This window comes from Zootoca vivipara, chromosome 1 (genome assembly GCF_963506605.1).
Source record: "Zootoca vivipara chromosome 1, rZooViv1.1, whole genome shotgun sequence".
Lineage (NCBI taxonomy): Eukaryota > Metazoa > Chordata > Lepidosauria > Squamata > Lacertidae > Zootoca > Zootoca vivipara.
Window position 1 is genome coordinate 1,346,883 of NC_083276.1, and position 27,711 is coordinate 1,374,593.

Below are 27,711 nucleotides of genomic sequence, written 5' to 3' on the forward strand. Positions count from 1 at the left end.
TTCCAACTATGAACAAAAAAACCAACAAATGAATTGTTACAAATTAAATGATGGGTGTAATGATCCTGATGAACCTATGTGGGCAGAAACACTGAATCCACCTGCAGACACTCCAAGTGGAGTAACTGATCCAGGATCTCCTCCAAAGTCTGCAGTGCTCTCTTGGGACCACTTGATCCAGTAGGCCCATTTCCATGTGCAAGCTCATCCCCGGCACGGGAATGAAGGAAAAGCACAGAGATTCAGGTGGTGTTGGGGGTTCAACCAAAGTTCAAATCCCCACTCAGTCTCAGACCAGGAACCATATTGCCTCTTCTGCTTCACAGCTGGTTCTGATGGTGCAATAGGGCTGCCCAGAGCTGAAATCCTAAGCGACTTAGCTGTCTCCTTCCTCCCCCTCCTCCTCATTTTGCTCCTCCTCCTCCATCCTTTCATCCTCCTCTTCGTTCTCATCGCCTCGGTTCTTCTCAGGGTCTTCTGGATCTCCCTTCTTGTCTTTGTCTTTTTTCTTTAACTCTGAGGCTCCCTTTTTGCCTTTCTGCTCACGCCTGTAAGCTAGAAGGAGAAGCAACCATCAAAACAAGCCCAGGCAGTGGCTATTATCACCACACACCTGGGCACAGGTGAATGCGAACCAGAAGCTGAACAGAGGAAACTTGAGCATTTACCTTCTAAGGATTCCTTTAAGGGGACGACAAATCTCTGGAACTCCATTTCCTCCATGGCTGAGAGGACGTCTGCAGCATTCAGCGTCTTTCTTTTCCCCTTCATTGCAAAATTATTGGCACTAATTAAGGAGAACGCAAAGGAAAAATTACTCACCCATCACTAGTGAGAATCTTCCACAAGTCTTTTTCCCTTGGAAAAATTAAACTTCGAATAATTAATTATCTTCCCCCAATTATCTGCCCCCATAAAATTAAACAGCAGCAAAATGAATGGCTACACAGTGCAACGATGTGGTTTCAAAGCTTTAATTTTTTTCCCAGGTGACTATCCGTATGAAAAACATACATGCACATATATCAATGCACAGCTCTTTTGAGGGTACTAAAAAAACATCTTAATTTTCAAGACCACCATTGTTTAAATAACTTTTTATGGGGAGGCATGGCTTGCCATGGTGCAAGATGGCAGCATGACCTAATTTCTCCCATCAATTGGACCAATAGGATTTGTATTGAAGCCTTTGTTGATATACAACAATGTCTGCGTTGTTCTGTACTGTCCACCTTATGGAGCTTGAGGCTACTGGAAGGCTGGAGCGCCACCAAACTTATTGCATTATGTTTGTGTTTGTGTTATTAAAACTGGTATGGTCATTATTCTTATAAACAACATATAAATTGCAAGTCAGTGTTGTGAAATGTCACACAGGAAAGGTGCGTGTTGCACAATTGTGAAGGGACAGCCCAAGCTCTCTTTACTTTTTGTAGACCGAGTAAACAAAAAAATATTAAAACCTATCGACATGACCACAACCAGTTCCACTAGCCACAGAGCACTGTCAGTAAGTAAAAATGTTGAGAGGCTTGAGCTTATCCAGTCCGGCTCATGGGCCTCACCAGCAGCAACACTCACTCACCATGATGTGGCGTACAACACAAACACACTGGCAGCTCGGGAGATCGCACTTCGGGCTTCTTTGGAAATATTTACTCCGTCAGGAAGCTGAGGGAAAAGAGGTGTGTGTAAGCCTGGGAGATCCATGTCGTGTCTGCATTTAGCAGGCACCAGCTGCCAGCAGCGTTCTGTCCCACTCCCAATCAACACACATCCGACACAGCACTTCTGCCTCTGTTGAGTTCTCCCTCTCCCTCTGTCTTGCACACCAACCACTAGCGCCTGTCTTCTCCAACGCTCCAGATTCCCAGCATCTTGTCCACTTACTCATGGCTCCCACGGCACCGAAAGTATTTTTACAGGAATTTCAACCATATAATGAAACATGATTTTATAAGACAAATACGTAAAAACCAAACCAAGGCTGGCACGGAATGTTACATTCAGCGGAGAGAATGTTAAAGCAGGTTGTCTGGGTAGCGGCAATAAGATAAAGGCAGGTAAATAGAGAGCGAATGAGAGAACAAGAGGCGAAGCCCACAGGACTTGTAAGTTGTACAGAAACACAAACCTTTAACTGAAGCCAACAGAGGCACAAGGAGTACTAAGAACAGGGCTCATCCACACGAGGTTTTTTCTTTTGTTGTGCCACTTTCCCCGGAAAAACCTGCTGTTTGTACTGCTGAACAAAGGCCAATCCACAGAAAACCCCATCGATGTTTGTTCCGATTCAACAGCAAACAGTGGGTTTCCCTGGGGAATGCGGCTGGAAAAACAAGAAAAGAAACTACTGAGGGCAACCCTGTATCGGGAGATTTTTAATGTTTGGGTATTTCTGGAGGGCTGGGGAAACCCAGCCAGATAGGTGGGGTATATTGTCGTTGTTATTATTAATTGAGTTTATATACCGCTCTATACCGGTAGGTAGAATATAATAAAGTTATTATTCTAATTTTGTATGATAACAACCACCATGATATAATTGCTGCTCTTGCCTGAAGCCCTGGGGCAAAAGGTGGAAGTGGGCCTGAGCCCCGAGAGGTTGCCTATTACTCACGGCTTCCTTCATGATGCGAGTGATGACAGCGTTGGGCAGGTTCAGGTCTTCGGGACGTTCTGCCATGGCGCCCCCGGAGCCTGGGGAAAGGGAGGGGGGACACGGCGACCAAGGGGGTTATTTGTGCGCCTCTCCCCCCCACCCCGACCTGCGCAGCGACGGCCTTTGGGCGGCTCTTTCCCTCGCTCCGCGTCCCTCACGAGACCCCCTGGTCCCCGCCTCCCTCACGGACAGGCCTTTGGTTCTCGCAGGCGCCTTTGGAGCTCCCCGCGCAGGGGAAGAACCGCCTGAATAAATCAACGGGCCACCGCTCCCCCCCAAAGGAATGTCCGCCCACGGCCTCCCCCCTCACCGCCCCGGAGTCTAGGGCCGACCTTTCGCCCTCCGCAGCCTCCCGCGCGAGGGTGCCCCTGAGCATGCACAGAGCGCGGCGCCCACTCACCGCTCCCCTCCGTCGCCGCCAGCAACGGTCGCTCGGAAGGCGCGCCAAGAGGGGCCGCCTCAGCGCGCTCCCGGCATGCAGCGCGCCTGCGCACGCGCGGCGGAAAGAGCGCCTCGTCGCCACAGGGGTCGTCGCAACGACGCTTCCGGCTGCTCTGCCTCTGCTGTAACGGAGCGGTTGTTTGCCCTCACGCCGGTCGGCTCCTGCCCATGGCTGCCAAGTTTTCCCTTTTCTCGCGAGGAAGCCTATTCAGCAAAAAGGAATTTCCCTTAAAAAAGGGAGAACTTGGCAGCTATGCGAAGGAGCCGCGGAAAAGGGGGCGGCGACCCTCGACACGCTTCGGAGCCCTTGTCCCGCATATGGCGGCGGGACGAACAGGAGCCGGAAGTTTGGGGCCGCGAAGTAGCGCCACCCCGACAACGCTTTGCGAAGAGCGCTCCGCGTCCGCGCCTCTCTGTCCCGCGCAGTGCACCCTGGGAAGAGGGCGCGGGAGAAGGAGAGGGCGCTTGACGTTGCTTAGCAACCAGAGAGCGGCCCGGCTTAGCCCAGGTGGGGGAGAAAAGGGCGGGAAAATGGGTCGAGGGCGGGGGGAGGGGAGTGCCGGAATCCTTTCCTCACAGAACAGCCCCTCCCCCCCCGCGCGGTCGTCAGTGACGGGGGGGTCGGATTAGCACGGCGATGTGGCGAAGGAGCCCCTGAGCATGCACAGAGCGCTTCCCCCCCACACACACACCTCGGTGGTTGACTCTTTGTTCCTGTCCTTCTCAAACTCTGGGGTGCAACATTTCCTTTAAATTCGTATCCTCTTTACCTCCTCCTATCTGGAGACGCTTTGCAGCATAAGGAACAAAATTGGGGGGGGGGGGAAATCACAGCACATTTAAAAACATCAGCAACAAAATACATACTGTACAGTAGTAACAAAAACAAACTAGTTAAGATGACAGCTAAAAGAATCAAGACAGCCTTGAAATAATGATTGTCCTGATAGCGGACTTACTTCCGAGTAGACACATATGGGATTGGCTCTTCCCTTACACACGCCACCTGTTTTATCCGGACAACAACTCTGCAAGCTAAGTCAGGCCAGCAGAGAAAGATGGAGGGAGAGCCACCAGCCCCAGGCCATGGGGAACCAGGCAGCTTCCCATCCCATCCGAGGCTGTTGTAATCGGTGTGCAAGGTCTTCCGGCCCTGGGCATCTCTTGGTTTAAAAAGCACGACAACTACTCTTGCACCCACATCATCTCACTTAAAAAGTTGTAGTTACAGGTAGGTAGCCGTGTTGGTCTGAGGTAGTCGAAACAAAATAAAAAAATTCCTTCCAGCAGCAAAAACACAAAAAGTTGTGTTTGCCAGGTCAGGTTTTCACCAGGGGCATCTCTGGATTGTGCCCCAATGAATGTTTTTCCATACTTTTAAATACAATATATTTTTTGCATAAGAGCCCAGTTTAAGGTGTCTTAAAGGAGGGGGGGGTCACGAAGAGTCGGACACGACTAAACAACAACAAAGGAGGGGGAGGGAGTTTTTATGCATGCAGCTGTGTATTTATTCTGTAAAGCACCATGTGATCCTCGGATAAAGGCCGGTATATAAATTTGATTAAAAATGAAGTTACTTTGCCATCTTTCCCCTTTGCAAACCAGAGGAAGGTTTTGCCTTTTTTTCTTCAGGAAATAAGCAGGCTATTGGATGGGAAACGAATGGCTTGGACACCTCTTGACATGCCCTGGTTGCCTTGATCTCTGCTCACATGATCTGGACCAGGAAGGCTCTCTCCATCTTAATGAAGGGGAGGTTTTCTAAAGACCCAGGACTTAGCTATACAGCTGTAAAGAAAATGTTTTAAAAGTGTTGTAAAGTGCAATATACAAATGTGGCACTGACTAGATGGTAACAGTGAACTATGCAAAAATCATTGTACTTTTTCAACAACAAAATTTTTTTTAAAGCATTTCCACAATGTTTTTTATATATGTGTGCAAATTCCACCCCAGTGGGGTTCTAACCAGCAGCAGGACAGTTACTGGCCAGCAATCTGTCATAGAATCATAGAGTTGGAAGAGACCACAAGGGCTATCCAGTCCAACCCCCTGCCAAGCAGGAAACACCATCAAAGCATTCCTGACATATGCCTGTCAAGCCTCTGCTTAAAGACTCCCTGTCCCTTCTGAAAAATTTGCTCACTGTTTCCCCTTCTTTTCAGGCTGCTCTAGAAAGCCAGGATGGCGACCATCGATGCCAGTCAGTGGGATGAAACCATTTGTGATAGGATTGCCTGCCAACACCCTCCCTGCTGGGAGACAATCCAGAGGATCGTGAAAGGGCAGCCCCGGATCATGTTGAGAAGCCTTGACTCTCCGGAGGGAGATTCCCCCGAACCTGAAGGTAAGCCAGAAAAACTCTCACCCTGCACAATACGCTAAATTTATTGATTAAATTTATATATCACCCTTCATCCGGGGAGCACAGGTTTACGGTATAAAAACACAAAAAGATGTAACATAATAACAAATAACAACAATTTAAACAACAACCCCCTCACCGTTTAAAAGGCCCAAGATGGTTATTCTTAGTTATTAAATGTATATGCTTCTGATAGAAATTGAATGCCAAACTATACTAGCCAAGTTTGACCCTATAGCTGTTGCAAGCAGTCTTCTTCTTTGGCGATCCCTCGTAGCCGAGTAAGATTGTCTTCCATAAACACGGCTTTAACAATGAGTCCGTTAGTGACTGTGGAGGCCAATTCTGGATCCACACGGCCTTCCACAGTGGGGACATTGGTTTCCGAGTGGGAGTTGATCACAGTGAGGGTTTGCCAGGCATGCCTTCCTCTTAGCACGTTTCTCCCTTGTGTCCTGAGATCGAGTGTCTTCAAAGCCCAGGACACCTTTGGTCAAGGCTGTTCTCCAACTGGAAGTCTCACCACCCATTCCTTTCTGCCTTTCCTTCTGTAGCTGGAGGGCTCTTCACTTTGGTTTTTCCATGTTTCAGATGAACTGCCAACGCTAAAGATTGTGGACCTTCCCCTCAACTATTCTCAAAGAGATCAGATCAGATCTGCTGAAAATTTACTTTCCATCTCGAAAACTATCTCAAGCATCAAAGATTATAGAAGTTACTTTTCAGATACCACCCTGAACAATGCTTTGGTGCCCCCAATTTCGCGAATCAGGTGAGCACTTTGAGGTTTCCCATAAAAATATGTGCTTCTGGAATCACAGGCTTTGGGTGTCTGATGTGACTAATGCATTCTTTTGCTGCTTCCATGAATTAGATCCATTCTGGTGCCCTTGGGGAAAAATCCTCATGACAGCCGCCCCCCCCCCCCAGACAGAGGAGGAATCTATAGCAGGAAAGATAACCTCCCATGACACTTGCCTGCACAACCCCCATTGAAACAAACTGGAGCTGAGCAGATACATTGCAGTATCATTATGGAAACCCCATATGTTTAAACGAGGCGCTTGCAACAGTTGAGCTGACTGGTGGGTTGTGCCCTGTGTCAATTCATGCTTTTGGCCATGTGGTTTTTCCCAGTTCCGAAAGGTATCCCTTCCCAGGACTGAACTCCAGGATGGAAACTCGCACTTCCCACTTCACACCGATAGAGAAAGTGAGTTCTGTGGATTGCTGGGAAGCCGGCTGTGGGTTGGGGGGTTGGAGAGAGACAGTAGGTCATGAGGGGCAACTTACACATGGCCAGGGTCCTGCTGGCTCAGTAGTACTTAGTAAGCACTTCCAGGAAGAGGCTGCTTTGCGCTGCTCTCTCTGTCTACCTGGCTGCTTCCACAAGCTTCCACAAGCATAATAGCTGAAGCATTGCCTACCAGCCCTTTGGTAGTTTATTATTTTGCTCCATCCCCAGCCCCTCCACTGGCCCTTTAATTGGTAATTTCCCCCTAGCTTTGGATACAGTTGGCACTTTAATCGATTGCTTTCCCTTGGCAGCCTGAGTGCTCCTACCTCCTGCTTTTTAACTCCCTATATATTTTTATTACTGTGATTGCTCAATTAACGACATTGATTACTGCAGTTGCTTGATGGGATTTCTTTGTAAGGGTGATAGAGAATTTGTAAGAAGGAAATAATATGCAAATGAAATTAATGGAGAAAAAAAGATAATATGGATTATGTGATTGGAAGTCTAGTGCACTAGGTGGGTGGTGATGGGGTATGATGTTGTGTGTGAAATGTATAATTTGTTTAATGTTTCCTTAATTTCTTTAATATATATATATATATATATATATATATATATATATATATATATAAATTTCTCTTTATTTCTTTTTTAAGTATGAAAGATTGTATGTAAGATGATGTATGTAAATATGTAATTTTCTAATACAATTTTTTTAAAAAATTAATTCCATCTAGCCCAACCCCCTGCTGATGCTGGAAACTCACTACAATTGCTAGTTAAATTAATTTCCTTTAACTTGCAGTTGCCAAACTTTTGGCATTACGATTGATAATAATAAGCAGCACAACTCCACATTCTTGTTATACACCTCCTGCCCAAATAATGTTTGGATATGCATAATGGGAGAGCTCATAGCCTTCCCTAAACTCCTAAAACAATCTTTATATTATACAGATTTCTTTTTATCTCACACATGCTGTTTACTTACACAGCATTGCCTGAAACCTTGGAGAGCTCCTGACGCTGAGCTGGCTGGGCCCCAAAGGCATGACTTGGGGCAAAGCAGCTTCCTGTGTTCCTAAGCAGGCAAGAACTGTGTGTTCCTTCTTGCCAGCTACATCACAAAGATTATTTAATGGCCAGCCATGGCACTCTACCCATGAAATATCATAAACACTGACAAAAGCTGCTTCAAAAACCACTTCTTGGGAAATCTTAGTTGTGTTTTTCTAGTGACCTTTTATAAGTTCTTTGGGGGCAGTTGGCTAAACAGAGCATCTCATTTTCCCACACGTACAGATACAGGTGACAGACTTCAATGAGATTGCTGTGCACGGGCTGTGCACACACCTGCCCCCCTGTGGAAGCTTGGTGGTGACATGGGTCCCAGACAGGCGCCACAGGCTTCTGCGACCTGAGAAGCCGGCCACAAGAGGGTAGGTAGCAGGATGTGGATCCACATTGTCCCATGTGCATCTTAAGGGTTCCCCCTTGTGCTGGAGGCTTTACTGGCATGAACTTCTCTGATGGCCTATAGACCAGGCACAGTGAAGCTGACTCCCCTGGGCAGTTCCTAAATACAGAGTCTGAGGACCTTACCCTGCTAACACCTGTAGGAAATGATCCTGCTCACTTATTTTTTTCTTATATCTTTATTCTCCTTTTCAGCCAGTCTAGTCATGCCCCCCAAAAGCAGCTCACACTAATTAAAATCCAAAATTAAAACTGAATAACGCGTACTGTATGGTGAGTGGGGAGTCTCAGCTGGGTATAACAAGAAGAAGAAGAAGAAAACATTATGTCAGGGGGTTTCAGTGGCTGGTTGAGAGGGGAGTTCTCTTCTGGAGAGTTCCCCTTCCCTTCCCTTCCCTGCCTGCCTTCCTCTCCTTCTGATAGCCGCAGCAATGGTAGCTGAAGGGCTGGGTGTAGGAAGTTGCCTTATTAGAAATGAGAGTTTGCAAGAAATTAACTGTGGGGCTTCTCTTTTATTAGAGTGCGGGTGAGAGACCTTGCTTCAGAAAGCACCCTCATGGTTGTGGAGAAGAAGGAGATGGTAAGTTGAGCTTATTGCACTGCCTAGATCTTGCTCCTGCTTTCTAGGTCAGAAGCCGCCTGCCCAAAGCGTGCTGCCTCTTTCCTTTTCTTGGTGTGCTGGCCTGGCTCCTGTGCCTTTAATGGCAGCCTGAAATGCTGAAATGTAACATGTGAAGCTTTTGCTGGCATTGGGAGAAAGGGCTGAGGGAGCACTCTGCCTGCTACATTTTTGTTGGCTGCTGATAAAGGCAGGTGAACGTCTAGGTGTCCCACTTCCAAGCTGTTCCAAGTCTACAGCCGGGGGGAGATTCCGTCGGGCTGAATTCTGTGGCAGCAGGTGCTCAGTGATGTTGAGTTGGGAGCAAAGAGCCTGCCTGTTGCAGGGTGTTTTGTGTGAGCCGTGAGTGCCATGTGCCAGTGGGTGGGCCTGCCTTTTTCGAGCGGGTGGGAAGGGCAGAACAGAGGTGGTAGGAGCAGTGGGAGAGTGTTTGTGGCTTTCCTCCCCTCCTGCCCACTGGAATTATCTCATTTCACAGAAAAGAAAAAAATCGAATAAAGTTCCTACAGGTGGTCAGCCCTACCTCCTTCATCTAAGGAAGAAGCCAAAGGAACCTGCCAATTTGCCGAGGTCAGCTCCTAAACCACACCTCTTAAAGAGCCAGGCCTTTATCTTGGTCCACAGGCTTTGGTATCCTGACCCCCCAAGAGCAAAGAAAACCCTCAAGAAGCCCATGAGCCTGGATGCATCACCAGCATCATCCTCCGGGGCTTGGCCAAGTTACTCCCAATTCTGCAGAAACTGCAACAGCTGGGTGGGCAGAGCATGTTCCCCATTCTGTAGTCATCATGTGCTGTTGTTTTTGCCCTAAAGTATCCTTTCAGGTAAAGAAAGGGTCCCCAAGGGAAGCCTCCTTGTGAGTAAAGAAAGGGAACCCAAGGGAGGCCTCCTGAGGGAGAAGAGCTTCTCATCCTGTCACTCGCAGCCAGCTCCTGTTGCACCCCTCCTGCCTCGCTCCAAGAGCCTCCTGCATCTAGAGAACAGGAGGGGGGAAGTGGCAGCCAGGAAGGAGGAGCTGCAGTCCCCCTTCACTGTGCAGAAGGCACCCAGTGCAAAGGTAAGCAGTAACTGGGAGGGAGTTGGTTGCGTGGGTCCATATGTTATCATTATACTAAGGTGTGCCTTTGGCCTGATGGTCTCATGTTCAAAACTCCTATTGTGTTCAAGCGCTGTTGCTTTTCAGATGACGGCATCCTTGACACAAGGATAAAGTGGGGTAGGGGAGGCAAGCACTTCTGACTTGGCCTGAAGACCTGTGGGGCTCCAGATCTTCTGCCAGGGAGAGGAGCCCCTGCCTCCCCGCTGCAGTGCCTCATAAGAGGCTGCGGCAAAGGTGTGTAGGCTTCCTTCCCTGTGTTCGCTAGAGCAGCCACCTGTTGCTCCTTCAGCTGATGCCATGATCCAGGCCTTGCTTCTGGGGCAGGGGGTGCTCAGCAGGGGTGCAGGTTTTACCATGTGCCTCAGTGACTCCGCAGTGTTTTTGTGGAAAGGGAGAAAATGCCTTTAGTTGCCACATGCAGCAACTTTTGAAACATTTTGTTGCTGTTACAGAGTCCTGTAGAATAGGAGAATCCACGCGCACAATCCACAAGTCTTTGAGAGATAAGATTATAACCCTTGATGCCTCCTCAGTTCACCCTGCCTCTAGTACCCAGCCTGGCTTTTGTGGGTTGTTTGCATGAGGAGCACTTTGAGTCAGGCAATGTGCTTTTTTATGTGTGTGTTAATTTTTTATTATTATATGTGCTTTTGTGGTTGTAAGCCCCTTTGAGACACCTTAGTAGAATGTGATGAGTAAATGTGATAATCATAATAGAAGCAACAACAGCACACCTTGGTGTGTCTGTGATGGGTCATTAAGAAATAGTATGCATTTATTGGCCCATCAAGCAATCCTACATGTGTTTGGTCAGAAGTGGGAGGGAACAGAGTCCGCTGGGGCCAGGAGTGAGTGAGTGCAGCTGTGGTCTCCTAAAAGCTGCACCAGACAAAACCAAATCCACCAGAGAAGAGATCCTTGTGTGGAATGAGAAGGTTCAATGGAATCCACCCTTGGACTGACCCAATAAAGACACAGCTATATTGCAATTGTGGACTGGGGGCAGGAGGGTTGCAGAAGTGGAAACTGGATGATACTTCTACATCTCCAGTTCGTTTCCGTTGCATTTTCGTTCATCTCCACCCTAGTAAGGTGGAGAAGGCACAAATATCTATCTATCTATCTATCTATCTATTCCAAATTGGAGTTTTGTTTTGAAGTCGTACCAGGTAAGGATGTTAGTCCAGTTTCTTCTCCATCCTGTTACTGACATGTGGTTTTGAAACTTGATGTGGCGGCGGCGGCTTAGAACCAGGTTCAATCTCACATGTTTGCTCTTGACTCGGGTGGTTTTTGTTGCATTTGGCTCACAAGAAACCCATTCAGAGGAATAATTGGTTCCAAACTGCTTTCTCTTCTCTTCTTCCTTCCCCTCCATTCTTTAGATTCCCATGAAAGAAAATCTCTTGAGACGGACCCCAAGCCGACTAAAGTTTGCCTTAAGAGGTTTGGATAGCGTATTTCTAGCTGTAGGTACTGCCTAAATCTAGCTGTGGGGGCAGGCATCCAAGAGATTATCTAGGAAAATCTGATCTGTGTGTTCCGGTTTTGCTCTAGACTCTGTGGCTTTCAGGCGTCCGATGCCAATGCTAGCAGAGCAGCAGGAAGGTGTGGATCCCAGTTGCAGTGGAGGAGGAGGCCTCCCAGACACGGCCCAGCTCTACCAGGAAGGCATAAGTGCTGTCAGAGCAGGACAGATTTCTCAGGTAGGTTAAGAAACTCCATTTCCTACCCATGCACCAACTGAGTATGTGGAATTTGAACAGTGGTAATCAAGATGATAGGTTTTTCGAAAAAGCAACATGGTAGAACAACTTGCTAGAGAGTAGAGAGGTGGGCTTGCTTTGTTACTTATTAAAATGTAAGATATAGAAATGCAGGACAAGAAAAGAAAATATTTTGTAATGTGTAATAATGAATAAAAAGGAGTGACTCCCCCTCACCAACCCATTGCATGTCTTTTCAGGGTGAATTTGAGTCTTCCATGGCCCAAATTGGGCAAAAGGTGTGAAACAACTGGATTAGATTTTTTTTGGGGGGGGACTGTTCTCTTCTGCATAATTAAGGTTTCCATCACTCTGTCCCCCACTGGGCCATAACAGACTTTTTTAAAAAGGGTACCTCATTTATCCACCCCAGCTGATAACAACCATCCCATCTTTGAACATCCATAGACGATAGATTCTGCCTTTGGGAAAGTTCTCAGAGGACACCATGGTGGTATTTTAAAGATGTTATTGTCCTTCGCCATGAGGGCTAGAAATGCAGACATTTCAGACACTTTAGGTTTAGTGTGTGTTTTGGTTCCCCAGTCAAATCTCTTATCTATCTTGGGCAAGCAGTCCTAAAGGGTGGGGTAGAGAGATCCACCATTGCCACTTATTCTCCTTCTCAGCCTGCAGAAAACAGCAGAACACAGGTGGTGCCGCCGCCGCCGCCACCAGCCACGGCTGCCACTGCTGCTGATGGGCAAAAGCCCTCGGTCAAGTTTGAGTCGCACAAGAGCAGCACGGGTGCTTCGTACATGGAGGGTGAGTGCTGCCAGCACCTTCTGCCTTGTGGCAGCTCTTGCCATGCACTGTGCTGTGGAATGGAAAGGTGGGCAGGTATGTGCAGGCACACCATCTAGGGAGGGGCAGTCCCCACCCCAAAATGTAAATGTGCAGGCCAGGCCCTCACAAAGTTCTGCAGTGTCTTAACAACAGGCTAAACGAAGACCAGGCCCAAAGGGCTGTTGTTGGGGTTGGGCTGGAGAAAAAAGATGGGCAGAAGGCCAGCAGCCCCTTGGCCTGAGGCCATGGACCTCTGCAGGCCACTTTGCTTATTGAGTTGGGGTTGTTGTTGTATTGAATTGATTATCAAAAAGCCAGCAGTCAAATAACAACAGCAATGACAGATGGACCAATAATTTGCCTGAGGGTGGCGTGGAGGGGAAAAGAAAAGAGGAGATCCGCTCAGGTGCAGGAGAGCTGTTTGTTGATCCACATAACATAAGCCTCTTTTCCAGCATGTTGCACACAACAAGCTCTTTCCCAGGGGACTTTGCAAAAGGAAATGCAAGTGGCCCTAGAGGAAGGTCAGGTCTTGTGAGGCACAGGAGCACTTCCCTCACTCAGCCCAGGGATCTGCTGTGCCTCCTCTTAGTCTCTGCCTTGTGGTGCTGACGTTTGGTTGTGCTGTTTTCCTTAAGGACCTTGGAAGGGGGGGGAGCAAAGAGGAAGTGCTGTGGCAGAGGATGCAAAAGACATAGGTTTGTGTCCAGTGCTATTGCTGCTCAGAGTAGACCGATTAAAATTAATGGGCATGATCCACCGAGGTCTGCTAATTTAAATGGGTCTGCTTTGAGTGGGATTTAGCTGGATATGTCCAACAATAACAACAAATTTCTTTGAATGCATCAGTAGCAGGACACCCATCTCAACAAGCAGTTGGACCATTGGATGTCCAGGGAGTCCGAGATGTTCTAAAATAAGGAATTTGCAGTGAAGCCCAGTAGATCCTTGGTTTGTTCCTCAAGTGGACTGACCAGCCCCATGGTCACAGGGAGACTGTCCTCCTCCCATACACCTTTCCTGTCCTCCTCATGTTGGAAATCCTCAGGGGGCCAAGTTTTGATCACATGGCCAGGAAGTCAGCGTTATGCGCATCCCTGTCCTTGTGCCTCACTCTGTTTCTGTTTTCCTCTTCTTCCACAGCTGAGAGAGAGTTCTGGCTGAAGAGAGTGGCTCAGAAAACAGAGAAGACCCACTTGCAGTTCCAGTCCATAAATCCTCCTCCTCCTCCTCCCTCCCCACTCATGTCTGACAGCAGCGAGGAACCTCTAGACCTGGCTTGAAGTGACACTCCGGCAGTAATTATTATTAAACCCTCAGAAATGCAGTTGCCTGTGTTATTCTGCTCCAGTTCTGCAGAGTGTGCACTGCTCTCCCACCGTTGTCTTCTCATAGTTGCTTGATGAGTCTTGCAAACGAGTTCGCAAAAGCCGCTAGCCCATGGAAAATGTTAGTAGCCCAGTCTGCCCCATCCTACCTGTTTGAATCACTTGTGGCACATGGGTGGCCTGAAAGGAAGAAAAAGGGAAATGAACAACTCTTACTGGCTTTATTCAGAAATGTCTTTGCCTGGAAGATCCCTTTTTCTCCACAGACGACCAGAGGACACAGTGGCTGTTGAAAAGCCTGGTTTAGCGTAGATGCAACCTACATTCTAACCTAATTGTAGTGCAGAAATGTAGTTTTTCCTCAATCCAGAGTCATTCACTCTCATCATCAACATACCACTTTCGATCAAGATTGATCCTAGCATGATCCTGCCGTCTGCAAGGGTGAGTGTGGCTGCTTGATACACGTTTGGAAATGCTCCCCTTGATTAGGTTATCCACGCCTTTCCCAGGAAAGGGGGCGGGGTGGCAATCCTGCTATATGGCCACCCACAATTTCACTGAGCAGTAGGACTGCCTACATCGGTTTGTAAGTGGACACACTGCAGAGTAACACAAAATCAATCTGCAGTGAGCTTTTATTTTTGGAATGGAACCAGTTTCTTAAGAAGTGCTTTTCAGGGGCAGGGCAAAAAATATGTGATTGATCTATATTGTGGGTGGGCTGCATAGAAAAAGCAAGCACTCGGTTTCCATTGATTGTAGGATAAAATTCTTGCATAAGGCAATGAATTAACACAAAGCAGGTGAAGCCAGTTTTTGTTTCTCCCTGCTGCTCTGAGAAGTAGGAAATTCAGGGAGGAGACTAGGGGCATCTTGAGGTTTTAGAAATAATGACCCCCTTCTCTCATGGCTTCGGATGGAGGTGCAGGCTCCCTGGGAGGAGATGGCAGACACTTTGCACTTCCCTGGTTTGTTCTTGGCTGCAGCTTGTGGCTGAGGAGGAGAGAGCAGAACCACCAACCTGAGCTTGGATGACCACCTGAGCTAAGCCATGGTTTACTGAGGAGCCACAAAGCGGGTGGGAGCTCCTGGAAGGGGCAGGCAGGACGGTTGCATAGTTTGACTTACCATGTCACAAGGTGAACCAGTGCATTTAAAAAACGATTATTGTGTACAAATGGACAGGGAGGCCTTTCTTGGCTCCAGCCCTGCCCTGGCTGTTTCTGTTGACATTTGCCCTGGCTGTTTCTGTTGACATTTGCACTCCATGCTGTATTCCAAGCATAGTCCCATGACAGAATTGTGCAAGAATATTGTGTTGCTGGCGGTTCTATTTTCAGTGCTTTCTCAGGCATCCCTTGTGTGGAATTTGCCCTTTTCATCGCTGGCACTGGAGCTCAAGTTCTCCTCCTGGTGTGTGTGTGTGTGTATGTGTGATCTCCAGGTCAGATCCTTATATATATGAAGTTTCCCCAAATGGGCATCACTACGACCCGGAAGCTGTCTGCAGACAAACGCCGGCTCCCTCGGCCTATAGAGCAAGATGAGCGCCGCAACCCCAGAGTTGTGCATGACTGGACTTAATGGTCAGGGGTCCCTTTACCTTTACCTTTATGTGGAATGGAATCAAATGGTATTTGCCCCTTTTCATTTCCTGCTCACCCAGTTTGGAGAGACCCTTTTGGAGCTCTTTGCGACCCCTTTCAGCTTTTTTAACCACCCTGAACAATCTGCCAACTCAACCCCCTCACCCTGCCCCCCCCCCAAACTCCAGATCATTTGGGAACAAGTTGAAAGACCCTTGCAGGAGGAAATAGCTTCACATCCTGCCCCCTGGCTCCTATCCAAGCACCTACTTTGGCCTTGGCAGAAAGGTTTTCAGAAGAGGCCAAACCTTCGCTCCATGCTGGGGATTCTTCTGGCAGCCCTGCGAAGCCGCTGTGGGCAGAGGCCCCTCCTGCCTCCCTCCTTCCAAGTTGCTTCTTCTAATCCCCACCTTCCTCCTCCTGTGCTTTGGTCTCTTGGCATCAGACAGGACTGTCTGTTGCAAATGAGACTTAAGTTGGTTCCTCATTCTTGATTTGTGGCCTCTCTAACTCCTTGTTCAATTCAGTGATCCAAGTAGCTTTGGACAAATAACGTTTGACAGTCCAGCCAAAAAAACAAACACCAAAATACCCCATATGCCTCCAGTTCTGGCAACCCTAGGAAGATTCCCATGCATAATCATTTTTGACAGTTGCCATTTTTGATGGGCCTGGGTAAAAAAAGGTACCTAGTTGTGCTATGATGGAGTTAACGTCCCTGACCAGAGGTCCTGGCAAATGATTTATGCTATTCTTGGACTGGAGAAGGAGGAGGCAGGTTATCCAGGTAGAAGGCAGGTTATCGAAAACTGCCTGCTAACTGGCCCTTTTCTGTTGCTTCCCAGGCTCTGAGGGGCAAAGTCCTCGCTGCTTGCTGGGGGTTCTCTTGGCAACGCTACCCTTCTGAGGAAAAGAGCCCTTTCCCAGGACTCCTCCCCCTCAAAGTTGTTAATTCTCCTTGTCTTCTCCCTCCCTCCCTCCCACTGGCTTCCATCCATGCTAGTCAGGCAGTCCCAGTGCAAAAAGGCTTCCCTGCAGCTTCATCCCTTCGTTCCTTGGAGAGCAGGCGGGTTCTTCTACAGGACGCTCACTTGCCTCATCTGAAGGTAGGTTCCAGGTGGCCCCTCCGTAAGTGCCCCTTTGCTTGGCGGCAGTTGTTTGAGGAGGCTGGTGTGATCTGCTTGAACTTGGGGTCCTCGGGCTTGGCTGCTAGTTTGCTTTTAAATACAACCCTGCTTTCTGCAAGGAGGTAGCTGTGCAGATCCAAGGTCTGACCTGTGCAGCAAGGCAGCAGCACAGGGGGCTGGGGGAAGTGGGGTGCTGGTTTGATGACCCGGAGTTTCCCTTGACACCAGTATGAAAACCCTTCTCTTCCAGGCACTCATGAGGTGAGTTGCTGTTGGCCTCCGTTTCCCATCTGTGAAATGGAGTGAACAGTGGGACTATGGCCTAGTAAGGCTTTGTGCGCTGTCCAGCATTTTGGTCCATGGACCCCGCCAGTGGTGTGTAAGCTTCATCCAGGGGGTCTGTAAAAATGCAGTTTTTGCTTTTAGCACTGGCTGGTACGTTACAATTGCTACAACAGGTAGAAAAATCACACGTGGTCCGCCAAGACCATCAAGTGCTTCTCAAGTGGTCTGGGGGGGGGGAGGAGAGAAATGTTTGGGAACCGTAGAATTTCAGAGTTGAAAGGGACTCTGGGGGAATATGCAACCTGTGACCTTGGCATTATCAGTACCATGCTCTAACCAAGTTTGTAAAATAATGCATAGTGTGGAACTTGCTGCCGCAGGAGGCAGTAATTGCCACCAACTTGGAAGGCTTTAAAAGAGGATTAGCCAAATCCATGGAGGAGGAGAGGGCTATTGACGGCTACTAGCCAGGATGGCTATGCTGTGCCTCCACCGTTGGAGCAGCCATGGTTCTGACTACCAGTTGCTGGAAGCCACAGGAAAGGAGAGTTCTCTTGTGCTTGAATCCTGTTTGTGGGCTTCCAGCAGTCATCCGGTCGGCCCCTGTGAGAACAAGTTGCTGAACTAGATGGGGTTTGGTCCTCCTCCAGCAGGCTCTGCTTATGTTCTTATGCTTGATGCTCATTGCTGCACATCAATCTGATGCCAATCGTGGTTGCAGGAGCAAGCGAAGCTCTTGTTTTTCTGTGCAGTTGGCAACTCCAAAGAATGCAGTAAAAAGGCAGCGTCAGGAAGCTGTGCCTAAAAGATGGAGGGAGTTTCTAGGAGACACACAGTGGCATGTCAGCCAGGCCAAAAGGAAAAGCCCTGCCTAGGAAGCAAGAGATGCCGCCGGGGGGCGGGTGGGTTGGTGGATCAGAGCAGGTGGGAGAATTTAAGGGATGCAGAGCGGGTTATCCAAGGGGATGTCTAGAAACCACTCCAAGTGCCCTTGTCTGGCTGAAGGGTGTGTGTGTGTGTGTGTAGAAAAATTAGTCTGGAGGCTGAGAGAGGAAAGGGAAGCTCCCAGGTGAGACAAGAGAGCTTTTTATTTCTTCTCTCTTTTTGTTGAAAATTTTTTCATTTTTATTTAGATTAATCTGTATTTATTGTATTCTCTGCTGAAAAGTATTTAGATTAATCTGTTTTTATTGTATTCTATGCTGAAAAGTTCCATTGAAAATAAATATATATACACACCCACACCCCACATGAAGACTATGAGTTAAGAGATGATAAGGAGCTACCACTCAGTAGGTCATGCCATGTGTCCATTGATCCCAGGGTGGTCTAACGGGATTTCCGGAGGTTCTTCCCTTAAGTCTGTACCTCTTTGTCCTGTCTTCAATTTGGTCCTGTGGTAGGTGTTCCCACTCGTAGTTTTTGCCTCAGAGCCCTGAAGCCCCATGTTTCCCTATTTATTCTTCCTCTAATCAAATGTCTCCACCTTCAGCTCTGCCCACCTGTGGCAGAGAGTTAGAAAACCAGATTAGGCAATCCTTTGATTATTGTAACTCGCTTTACGCGGGGCTGCCCTTGAAACTGACCCAGAAACTCCAGTGGGTGCAGAATGCCACAGCGAGGCTCCTTACGGGGTCCCAGCTGCGGGATCACATTCATCCAGTGCTTTACCAGCTGCACTGGCTCCCGGTGGAGTACAGGGTCAGGTTTAAGGTGCTGGTTTTGACCTTTAAAGCCCTATGCGGCTTGGGACCCTTGTACCTACAGGACCGCCTCTCCTGGTGTGCCCCGCGGAGGCCCTTAAGGTCCACAAATAACAATATTTTGGAGATCCTGAGCTATAAGGTGGCTAGATTGGCCTCAACTAGGGCCAGGGCCTTTTCAGGATTGGCCCTGAGTTGGTGGAACACTCTCTCACAGGAGACCAGGGCCCTGTGGGATTTGACATCTTTCCGCAGGGCCTGCAAGACGGAGCTGTTCCGGCTGGCCTTTGGGTTTTGATTTGGGCCATTTTAAAATGAGGCTGCTTTTTAAAACAATTTTTAAATATAAATTGTATTTTAATCTGCATTTTAATCAATTCTTTTTCTTTTTTTACGTTTTATTGTAAATTTATTGATGTCAGCCGCCCTGAGCCCGGCTCTCACTGGGGAGGGCGGGGTATACGTAAAAATTTATTATTATTATTATATTATACAAAAGGAACCGTGACCCTTCCAATGTGTATCATTTAATACTTATTACAATAAAAAGAAATGAGCAGGAACGCAATGTTTTACTTGTATGTTGTTTGATTTTTATATGAACACTAAACAGGGGAAAGTAAAGTAAAAGATTTAAGCATGCCAAGTAAACCCTAAGTGTGCTGCTCAGAGCTGGAGGGGAAAAAACTGGGGGAAAGACCCTGCAGGGTAAGGCAGAGAAAGAAGGAAAGGAGATGGGAGTGGATCACCCACAACACAGCTCCCGGGAAAGCATGCAGAATTTTGCTCTGTTTCAGCAGTCAGCTTCAAGTTTTCCTAGGAAAAAGGACAAAAACAAAACAAAAAAAACAAAAACAATCAGACTCATCATAATAGATTGATACAAAATACTAGTAATCATGGGACACATGCCAGTGTGGATGGGCCTAGAGCCCTGCTTCGTAGCCCACCTGATCTCTCTCCTTCCCACCCACCCACCTTTTTTTGTATGGTGCCTTTCTGCGGCTTTCAGCAATCCACAAAAGCAATAAAATTCACCAAACCATATTAAACCAGAAGGATGAAAATAGCCATTGGTAAATAAAAGCAACAGCTGAAAAAGGATCTTGAGTCCCTGCGAGCGCTTGGAAGGACCCACAAGGTGAGGGTGTCCAGGGAGGAGACCCATAGAATGTGGCCACCTGCAAGAGTTTCGCCCTCAGGTCCCCACCCCAGTCTGACACAGGAAGGTGGATAACACTGGCTGGAAAGGCTGCAGTAATTGTTCCTCCTCCTGCATATTCAGGTACTGACCAAAGGCACCAGCAGCTCTCAGCATCTACCTAGCAAGCTTCTCCCCAGAGCTCTGCTTTCCTTGCAGGTATGGAGCCCGACACCTGTGCGGAGGAAGGCCAGGTACCTGCACATCATCTAGAAAGCAGTAGCAGCATTTCCAGAGCTCACACTTCACCAGGGAAGGCGCTAGAGAAGCTCCAGAAGAACCGGAGGAGGAAGATCAGCCACTCCTGTATTAGAGGCAAGGGTAGGTCCTGGTAGGTGGAAGTGGGCTGGGGGCTGGCCTGGAAGCACATTGCAAAAGGGAGCTGGGGCAAGTGGAGTCCATGTGAGCGGAGCCCTGGCAGGACTTTGCAGAGCCAAAGTAAAATACCCTGCTCCATTTCAAGTGTTGCGTTTCTAAGGGTGTACACTCAGCATCTTGTAAGGCAGAAAGCTTGCTGCTTAAAAAGATTCTTACAAATACCCCAAAGTCCCAACAAAAAACCTACTTGCCTATTTATATAGCAGTCTAAGTGGGGGTACACTCTGGGGAGAGAGAAGAGACTAGCTGAGTGGCACAATAACGACTTTGCCTGCAGAAGGTCGCAGGTTGAGTGGCCCCCTTCCTGTGCTACATCCAGTTTAAAAGATCTTGGGCAGATTAGGTGATGGGAAAGACCTTTCTTTCTTTCTTTCTTTCTTTCTTTCTTTCTTTCTTTCTTTCCTTCCTTCCTTCCTTCCTTCCTTCCTTCCTTCCTTCCTTCCTTCCTTCCTTATTTCTTTCTTTCTTTCTTCCCTCCCTCCCTCCCTCCCTCCCTCCCTCAAGGCTGAAGAGCCACTGCCAGGCAGAGAGCAGACAATGTGCTGGAGTAGACGGAAGGCATAAAAGGGTCCATGGAAAAGGACCAAGTGAGCAGGGGCTGCAGGAGACCCTGGAGACAAACACTAGGTTTGATGATGGACATGTTGGCTGCCTCCCCCCCCCCCAAGTACCCTGCCCCATAGAAGTTTCCGCAAAGCCAGCGTTAGCAGTGCGTGAAATCAAGCTGTGACTGTTTGTGTTCTTTCCGGCATCGGGGAGTTAGAAAACAGGCACTGGAGAATATTCATATGCTCACAGATGAGTAAATAATTGCTATAATTCTATTTAAAAAATGTTAATGTACGTGCATGCACGCACCCACACCAATTAAGTGTGGTGCACACCCACAGACACAGGCTGGCGGTGCAATTTTGTACTTTGCCTTCAAGGCGGGGTGGCTCTCTCTCTCTCTCTCTCTCTCTCTCTCTCTCTCTCTCTCTCTCTCTCTCTCTCTCTCTCTCTCTCTCTCTCTCTCTCTTTCTCTCTCTCTCTCTGGTGTGGGCAGGTGCAGATTGGCTTTCAAATCCACCAATGGGCATCAGTGGTGCCTTTTGTCCTGTTCAAATAGTGGCGGTTAGGGGAAGCCCAGGCCCCAGCGGCTGCTTCCTCCTCCTCCTCCTCGGAGGCAATGACTTTGAAGCCTCTTTGAAGCTGCCCGGCTCAGCCCAGCGACTTGGGCTGCTGGAAAAGCAGGTGCCTCCAGTAGGAGAGAGTGGAGGAGCCGGGGTGCTCGGCTGGATGGGTGGGTGGGGGATGGAGCACGGAGGTGCCCCCCGAGCCTCCCTCTGTGTCAGGTCAGGCGACCAGCTGGAGCCCCCTCCCTGCTATGTGAAAACCTTTGGTGAGTTGGGGAAGCATAGAGCTTGTTGCCAGCAGGAGTCCCTTGTTCTGGCAGGCAGGAGGGGAGTGGGGTGGGAGGTGCTGCTGTTGGCGTCTCTATATCAGGTGTCAGGGGAAGGAGCCTGTGTGCAGCCCTTGCAGCAGAGGCAGGCCGTGGCAATTCCTTCAGGGGCAAGGGCAGGAACTCTCCTGCTCAGCTGCCCTCCCTGTGTGCGCAGGGGGTGTGAGTGTGTCTCTAAGCAGGGAGCTGCAGCCGCTCATAGCTCCCCTTCACACGTGTACACACAGCAGCATCTGTGCACACAGAACTTTCCTGTGTGGCATGCATGGAAGGGCTCGTGCCATTTCCTCACATTTGTGCCAGGACTTTGCTATGGCCCCCTGTGGATCTGCACCATGTCAACCAATGGGATTTACTTCCATGTAGAAAGTGATTGACGTGGGATAATTTGTGCCATCTCTAGGTCAGGTATCTTCGCCCTTTTCAGACCCAGGGCCTGTTTTTGACCAAAACATGCATTTGGGGACCAATTTCTTAACCTTTTACTGTGCTTCTATCTATATGGTGGCAGGGCTCCTGTTATGACCCAGCTTGGATCAGGCCATGACCCACCAGCTTCTAGGCTTCTAGACTACCAGCCAGTTTCTAGCAAGAGAGGTGCTGGGCTGAAGCTTGTGTCCTCTGATCTTGGGGGGGGGGGTCATCTCCTTTATGTTACTTTTAAAGGGAGGAGCTCTCTGCAGGCTGAGGACCCTCTTTTGTTTAGTACATCTTCAGAGCTGACCTTTTAGAATCAGTTTAACCATGATTGGCTAAATGGAGCCTCCGTGTCCAGAGGCCGTCTACCTCTGAATACCAGTCTGTTCCAGCAGCAAGAATCTTCTTACACTCACGTAACCAACTCTTGGCTCAGAACTCAGCCTTGCAGATGGAAACGGATTTGAGCCTGGACAGGACCCTAACCCTAACCCTAACCCTAACCCCTGGCAGAGGCAATGCTTACAGGGAGGAGTAAAAGCCACGTGAAATGTGGAACAGGATGTCCCTTAGCACTGGTGCAGATGTAGGTACTCCTGCCTTGTCTGTCGATGTTTATGATTCCACATCCGATTGCCTGAAGTTCAGTATTAAACACATGGGATTCAGCATCCCATGAGCCGGAGCACTTGCTTGAAAGCCACACATGAGTCTCTGGCCTCTGTGCTTATGAATATGGCCTTCTAATGGTGCCTCTAAGTTGGAATTTCTCATGCTACTTTCCCCTGCCCCACTGGCTTTGTTTACTGGGAGGGGATTCTGCTCCTGGCAAATTCTTCCCTGCTGGGCCTGGCTGTTGGCTGGCAGGATCTGCCAGACACGCTTGGCTGGGTCAGCGCCATTCCGCTTTCACAGCAGGCCCTTTGTTCGGTTGACCGGCTTGTTCCCACAACTTATGAACTCAGAGTATACCCCACTGGTGAATGAAAAGAATCCAAGATGTGGCAGGCTTTCCAGAGGGACCGCAGACTGGCCCTTGGCTTTCCTGGTTGAATTTCAGCATTGCCTGTTGCTGTTTTATGAAGGAGGGTTTCTGCTGGAAAATAAAAATGGCAACAAACCATGCATGGATGCTGTGGAGAGCTGAATATGAAGAACTAGTTTAGGTGGCTTTTGGAAAGGCTTAAGACAATCTTATGAAGGAGAGGGAGAGAGATAAGGATCTTTCCATAGCTGTTAGCTGTTAGCCATGACTGCGAAATGGAACCCGCAAGTTCAGATGTAGGCGATCAGATGCTGCATGGTTACAATGAGGGACGGTTGTCACTGCCTGTGAATTCTGCCATTGGAGCCTCTGGCTGGCCTCCGCTGGCGAAAGGATGCTGGGCTTAATGGGCTCTTTTTCTGATCCAGCTCTATATATCTCCCCCACCCGCTCCCCACTTCCCCCTTCTGTTACATCCCTGAATATTCGAGGTCCTGGGTGCAGCACCAATGGCCATGCCTCCTCTTGCCCACCAGGGGGCACCCTCCATGCACTGCTCTCCCATGGATCTTTGCTGTGTGCCCTGAGGAGGAGGAGGGAAGACTAATTATGCAATGAGGATTCCTGGGGTGACTGGCTGCCTGTCACAGCTTCCTGGCTGCCCTGACACTTATTAAAGCAAACCATAGATCAGAGCCATCCTTAGCCTAGTGTTAAAAAGCAAACTGCTGACTTGCTTTGTTTTGCAAACAGTGTGCACACATAAACACACACACATACACACCATGTGCAAACCACAAAAGTGTGCACAGGGGTTCTTTTGATATTTTTGTGGGGTTCTGGGGTGTTTCTTTAGTTCGTTTTTCCAACTCCTGCTGGCTTGGTTTGGTTGATTCCCTATTATGGTTTTAGCTCAGGGGTCAGCAAACTTTTCCAGCAGGGGGACGGTCCACTGTCCTTCAGAGCTTGGGGGTGGGGCTATATTTTGAAAAAAATAATGAACGAATTCCCATGCCCCACACATAACCCAGAGGTGCATTTTAAATAAAAGGGCCCATTCAACTCATGTAAAAACACACTGATTCCCGAACCATCGGCCTTAGTTTGCCTACCCATGTTTTAGCTCTTCATGTTTTGCTTATTATCTTTGGGGGGATCTTACTGTGATTCATTACTGTTATTATCATCTTATTGCATTCTAATACAGTGGTGCCTCGCTAGACGAATTTAATTCGTTCCACGGGTCTTTTCTTATAACGAAAAATTCGTCTAGCAAATCCCATAGGAATGCATTGAATTTTTTTTGAATTATTTTTTGCCCATAGGAACGCATTAATTGAATTTCAATGCATTCCTATGGGAAACCGTGATTCGCTAGATGAATTTTTCATAAAACCTCCGCTCGAAAAAACCTTTCGTTAAGCAGAAATTTCGTTAAGCAGGGCATTCGTTAAGCAAGGCACCACTGTAGTTACCCACATTGGATATTTTGAGTATCTATAAATTTTATCTCTTTGTCATGATTGGGAAAAGTATGCACCCAGTCTATGCGTCAGTAATGTAAGTCACCTGTTGCTACTGCATTTCCTATGTTGGAGGCCTCCTTGGCTTCGTTCTCCATCTCATAACCACCTTGAGCATTTGGGTCAGGGGGATGTAAGAACGTCCTCAGCATTCAGTTGCTCCTGGGGCCCAGTATCATCACCCACAACAACCACTGTCCTTCCTATAGTGTTTGCATTCAGAGTGCCCCACTGGTTCTCTCCAGGCACATAAGGAAAAGAGACTAGAAATGAAACTGACAATATCATAATTCCCTTATACAAATCTATGGTGCAGCCATACTTGTACATTTCTGGTTGTGCCCCCACAGAAAGGGTATTGTAGATTTGGAAAAGGAAGGGGTTGGAGTGACTCAGATTACAACATCTGGGGCCTTTTGCTTTAGAAACTGCTAGCAAGGGGCCACATGACAGAGGTGTATAAAGTTATGCATGGATTGGAGAAAGCAGATGGAGAAAAGTTTTTCTCCCTGTCTCCTAACTCTAGGCCTCATGGGCATCCACAGACAGACAAAAGAAAGTACTTCTTAAGCTTGTGGTCTTGGTGGACCAAAAGCTTAACATGAGTCAACCGTGTGATGCAGCAGCAAAAAAGCTAACGCTATTCTAGGCTGCATCAATAACACAGCGAAAAGAAGAAAAGAAATAAAGGAAGCCACACATAGGTGGAGGGAAGTCAAGATTTAGTTTTTATGTTTAGTCTCTTTTGTAATTTATGTTGTTGTTGTTGTTGTTTTGCTAATGTATGTTTAATTGTTTTCCTTTGTAGAAATTAAGGAGATGTATGTATGTATGTATGTATGTATGTATGTATGTATGTATAATAAGTTTGTTTTGTGTTTTGTTTTGCGTTTGTGAGTATTGTATTGTGAGTATTGTATTTATCAATAAAAGCTAAAGAGGGGGGATATGCGAGCCAACTTCAAATATCCAATGCATTCAAGCCAATGGATTCAAGTTACAAGAAGAGGGATTCCGACAAACATCCAGAATAACTTTCTGATGGGAAGAGTTGTTTGGCTGTGGAATGGGCTCCCTCAGAAAGTGGTGGACTCTCCTTCCTTGGAGGTTTTTATGCAGAGGTTGTATGGCCATCTGTCACGGATGCTTTAGCTGAGATTCGTGCATTGCAGGGGGTTGGACTAGATGACCCTTGGGTCCCTTCCAACTCTCAGATTCTATTATTCTTCAATTCTTCACACAGCATGTATTTAAATTCTGACACAGGAGGCAGCGATGGCCACCAACTTTAAAAGAGGATGAGGCAAATTAATGAAAGATAAGACTATTAGTGGCTTCTAGCCACAATGGTTGGAGATAGTAGTATGCTTCTGAATAGAAGTTGCTGTTATGCTCATGTCCTGCTTTTGGGCTTCCCACTGGGGCAGCTGGTTGGCCGATGTGAGAACAGGACTGGATGGGCCTTTGACCTGACCCGGTAGGACTTTTCTTAAGTTTTTATGCCTCTCCTGAGGAGAACTGACTGTGGTGCATAATTTGTGTGGGCAGGAGAGAGAGAGAACAAACTTATTGATTCTGATGGAAGCCAGATAGCTGTCCCCAGTTGCATATCTAGTTGCATTTAATACAAGTCCCCATTGTTCCCATTTCACAGATGAGTAACTGAGGCCAGTTAGTGAGTCTCTGCCTGAGGTAGTTCTCAGTGTCTCCCAGATTCGAAGTCCAGCTTCTTTATACACTCTCAGTCATAGCCTTTCTTGTATCCTCTAGGGCAGCTGAAGCTCTCCATCACCGCAGAAGGAAAAGACCTGAAGCTCTATGGTGAGTAAGCAACCTGGGAAGCCAAAGGAACTGAGGAGGTGGAAGAAGTGTGTGTGTTTGGATTTGATATCCCACTTTATAACCACCTGAAGGAGTCTCATAGAATCATAGAGTTGGAAGAGACCACAAGGGCCAATCCAGTTCAACCCCCTGCCAAGCAGGAAACACCATCAAAGCATTCCTGACAGATGGCTGTCAAAAGCGGCTAACAATCTCATTTTCCCTTCCTCCCCCACAACAAACACTCTGTGAGGTGAGCGGGGCTGAGAGACTTCAGAGAAGTGTGACTAGCCCAAGGTCATCCAGCAGCTGCATGTGGAAGAGCGGAGATGCAAACCCGGTTCCCCAGATTACTAATCTACCGCTCTTAAGCACTACACCACACTGGTGGAGAGAAGCATCTGTTGGGTAGCTGAACTGTTCACTTTTCGGGGGGGTGGCCATTCCACCACCACCCCAGCTGCATTGGTGGCTTTGCTTTCTACTGGTGGTCTATGAGTATCTCCTGAGGGTGTCTGACCCCCAGCTTTAAAATGGGGCTTTATGCTTAAGAATGTTGACATAACTGGATGTTCCTTGAAACATTCAAGTTTCACATTCCCTGCCCTGCCTGGCTCATCTCGCTCAACCTCTCTGTGTTTTGATTTGTTGCCTTTGGGCAGGTCTTTTAGGGAAGCTTTTAATGTTTAATAAATTATTGTATTTTAATATTTCTGCTGGAAGCCGCCCAGAGTGGCTGGGGAAACCCAGCCAGATGGGCGGGGCATAAATAATAAATTGTTGTTGTTGTTGTTGTTGTTGTTGCTCTGCAGCTGACCAGTTTCAGAGTTTTTGCGTTACAATACCAGGATAGGTCATCACTCAGCTGTGTGCATGACTATGGGATTGTTGGGTGTGGGGAGCACTGAATCCCTGTTATGTGTCTGGCTCTGCCCCAAGGCAGTATGTTCCACCTGGCTCTGGCTGGTGGACACTTCTGAGGATTTAGTAAGGAAAAAAGTACATCCGGGGTGTGGGGTGGGGAGGTTTACATCCCTGCCACTTGCAATCCCTGTGTCTGCTTCTCTTCCTGTTCCACTTCTGTGCTTGGAATGGGCAAAAGTAAGAGAGAAAGAAAGTTCACTCAGCCAGGGCAGACCCAGCCGTGTGCAGAAGAGCATCCTGGCTCTTTCTTCCATGGGGGGGAGCAAGTGCAGGGTGGGGATGGAGTCTGGATTCTGCAGCCCTGCCCAGAGAAACTCCAGCCTCTCCTCCGCTGTGGTCGTGGCACAGCTGCGGAAGGATGAGACTGAGCTAAAATCAAAATGCAGCCTCTTGATATTTAGCTTGATGGTGCTTTTGTGCCTCCAGCACAGATCCTGTCATGGCGAGCAGGAGGAAGTCAGGCGCATGAAATGCAGTTTGGCATCTGGAAGTGGAGCTGCGCCTGCCTCCAACCAAATGCTCAGGCCTGGGT

At 48.1% G+C, this 27,711-nt stretch overlaps 3 protein-coding genes across 5 annotated transcripts in view; 2 read left to right on the plus strand and 1 right to left on the minus strand.

Moving 5' to 3' along the window:
- Positions 1-33: 33 nt before the first annotated feature.
- On the minus strand, positions 34-3,169 carry POLE3 (DNA polymerase epsilon 3, accessory subunit). Its single transcript, XM_035137382.2, has 5 exons — positions 3,063-3,169; positions 2,621-2,700; positions 1,586-1,671; positions 669-787; positions 34-555 (listed from the first exon to the last, which is right to left on the minus strand). Exons 2-5 carry the CDS (start codon positions 2,684-2,686, stop codon positions 377-379), a joined length of 450 nt encoding a protein of 149 aa, XP_034993273.1. The 5' UTR covers positions 2,687-2,700; positions 3,063-3,169; the 3' UTR covers positions 34-376.
- Positions 3,170-3,455: 286 nt separating this feature from the next.
- C1H9orf43 (chromosome 1 C9orf43 homolog) lies at positions 3,456-11,916 on the plus strand. Its single transcript, XM_060282344.1, has 11 exons — positions 3,456-3,611; positions 5,272-5,453; positions 6,063-6,243; positions 6,609-6,684; positions 7,990-8,150; positions 8,707-8,767; positions 9,285-9,376; positions 9,620-9,863; positions 11,291-11,351; positions 11,463-11,611; positions 11,872-11,916. Exons 2-11 carry the CDS (start codon positions 5,291-5,293, stop codon positions 11,914-11,916), a joined length of 1,233 nt encoding a protein of 410 aa, XP_060138327.1. The 5' UTR covers positions 3,456-3,611; positions 5,272-5,290.
- Positions 11,917-15,027: 3,111 nt separating this feature from the next.
- RGS3 (regulator of G protein signaling 3) overlaps positions 15,028-27,711 on the plus strand; it is a 75,474-nt gene continuing 62,790 nt past the window's right edge. The window contains exons 1-3 of one of the 3 annotated variants that reach the window (XM_035136301.2): positions 15,028-16,480; positions 19,850-20,011; positions 26,205-26,255. In XM_035136301.2, coding sequence (XP_034992192.2) covers positions 19,852-20,011; positions 26,205-26,255 — 211 coding nt within the window. In that variant the 5' untranslated portion in view covers positions 15,028-16,480; positions 19,850-19,851. The remainder of the gene's footprint in view (positions 16,481-19,849; positions 20,012-26,204; positions 26,256-27,711) is intronic. The other 2 variants (XM_035136222.2, XM_060268570.1) reach the window with 2 other exon arrangements.

Bases quoted from the DNA above. Each gene is read 5' to 3' on its own strand.
- POLE3 (XM_035137382.2), bottom strand. From the start codon at position 2,686: ATGGCAGAACGTCCCGAAGACCTGAACCTGCCCAACGCTGTCATCACT. The intron at 788-1,585 runs GTGAGTGAGTGT...CTCCTTAATTAG, and splicing joins GTGTTGTACGCCACATCATG to TGCCAATAATTTTGCAATGA. The intron at 556-668 runs GTAAATGCTCAA...TTCTCCTTCTAG, and splicing joins CTTAAAGGAATCCTTAGAAG to CTTACAGGCGTGAGCAGAAA.
- C1H9orf43 (XM_060282344.1), top strand. From the start codon at position 5,291: ATGGCGACCATCGATGCCAGTCAGTGGGATGAAACCATTTGTGATAGG. The intron at 5,454-6,062 runs GTAAGCCAGAAA...TCCATGTTTCAG, and splicing joins AGATTCCCCCGAACCTGAAG to ATGAACTGCCAACGCTAAAG. The intron at 6,244-6,608 runs GTGAGCACTTTG...GGTTTTTCCCAG, and splicing joins CCCCCAATTTCGCGAATCAG to TTCCGAAAGGTATCCCTTCC.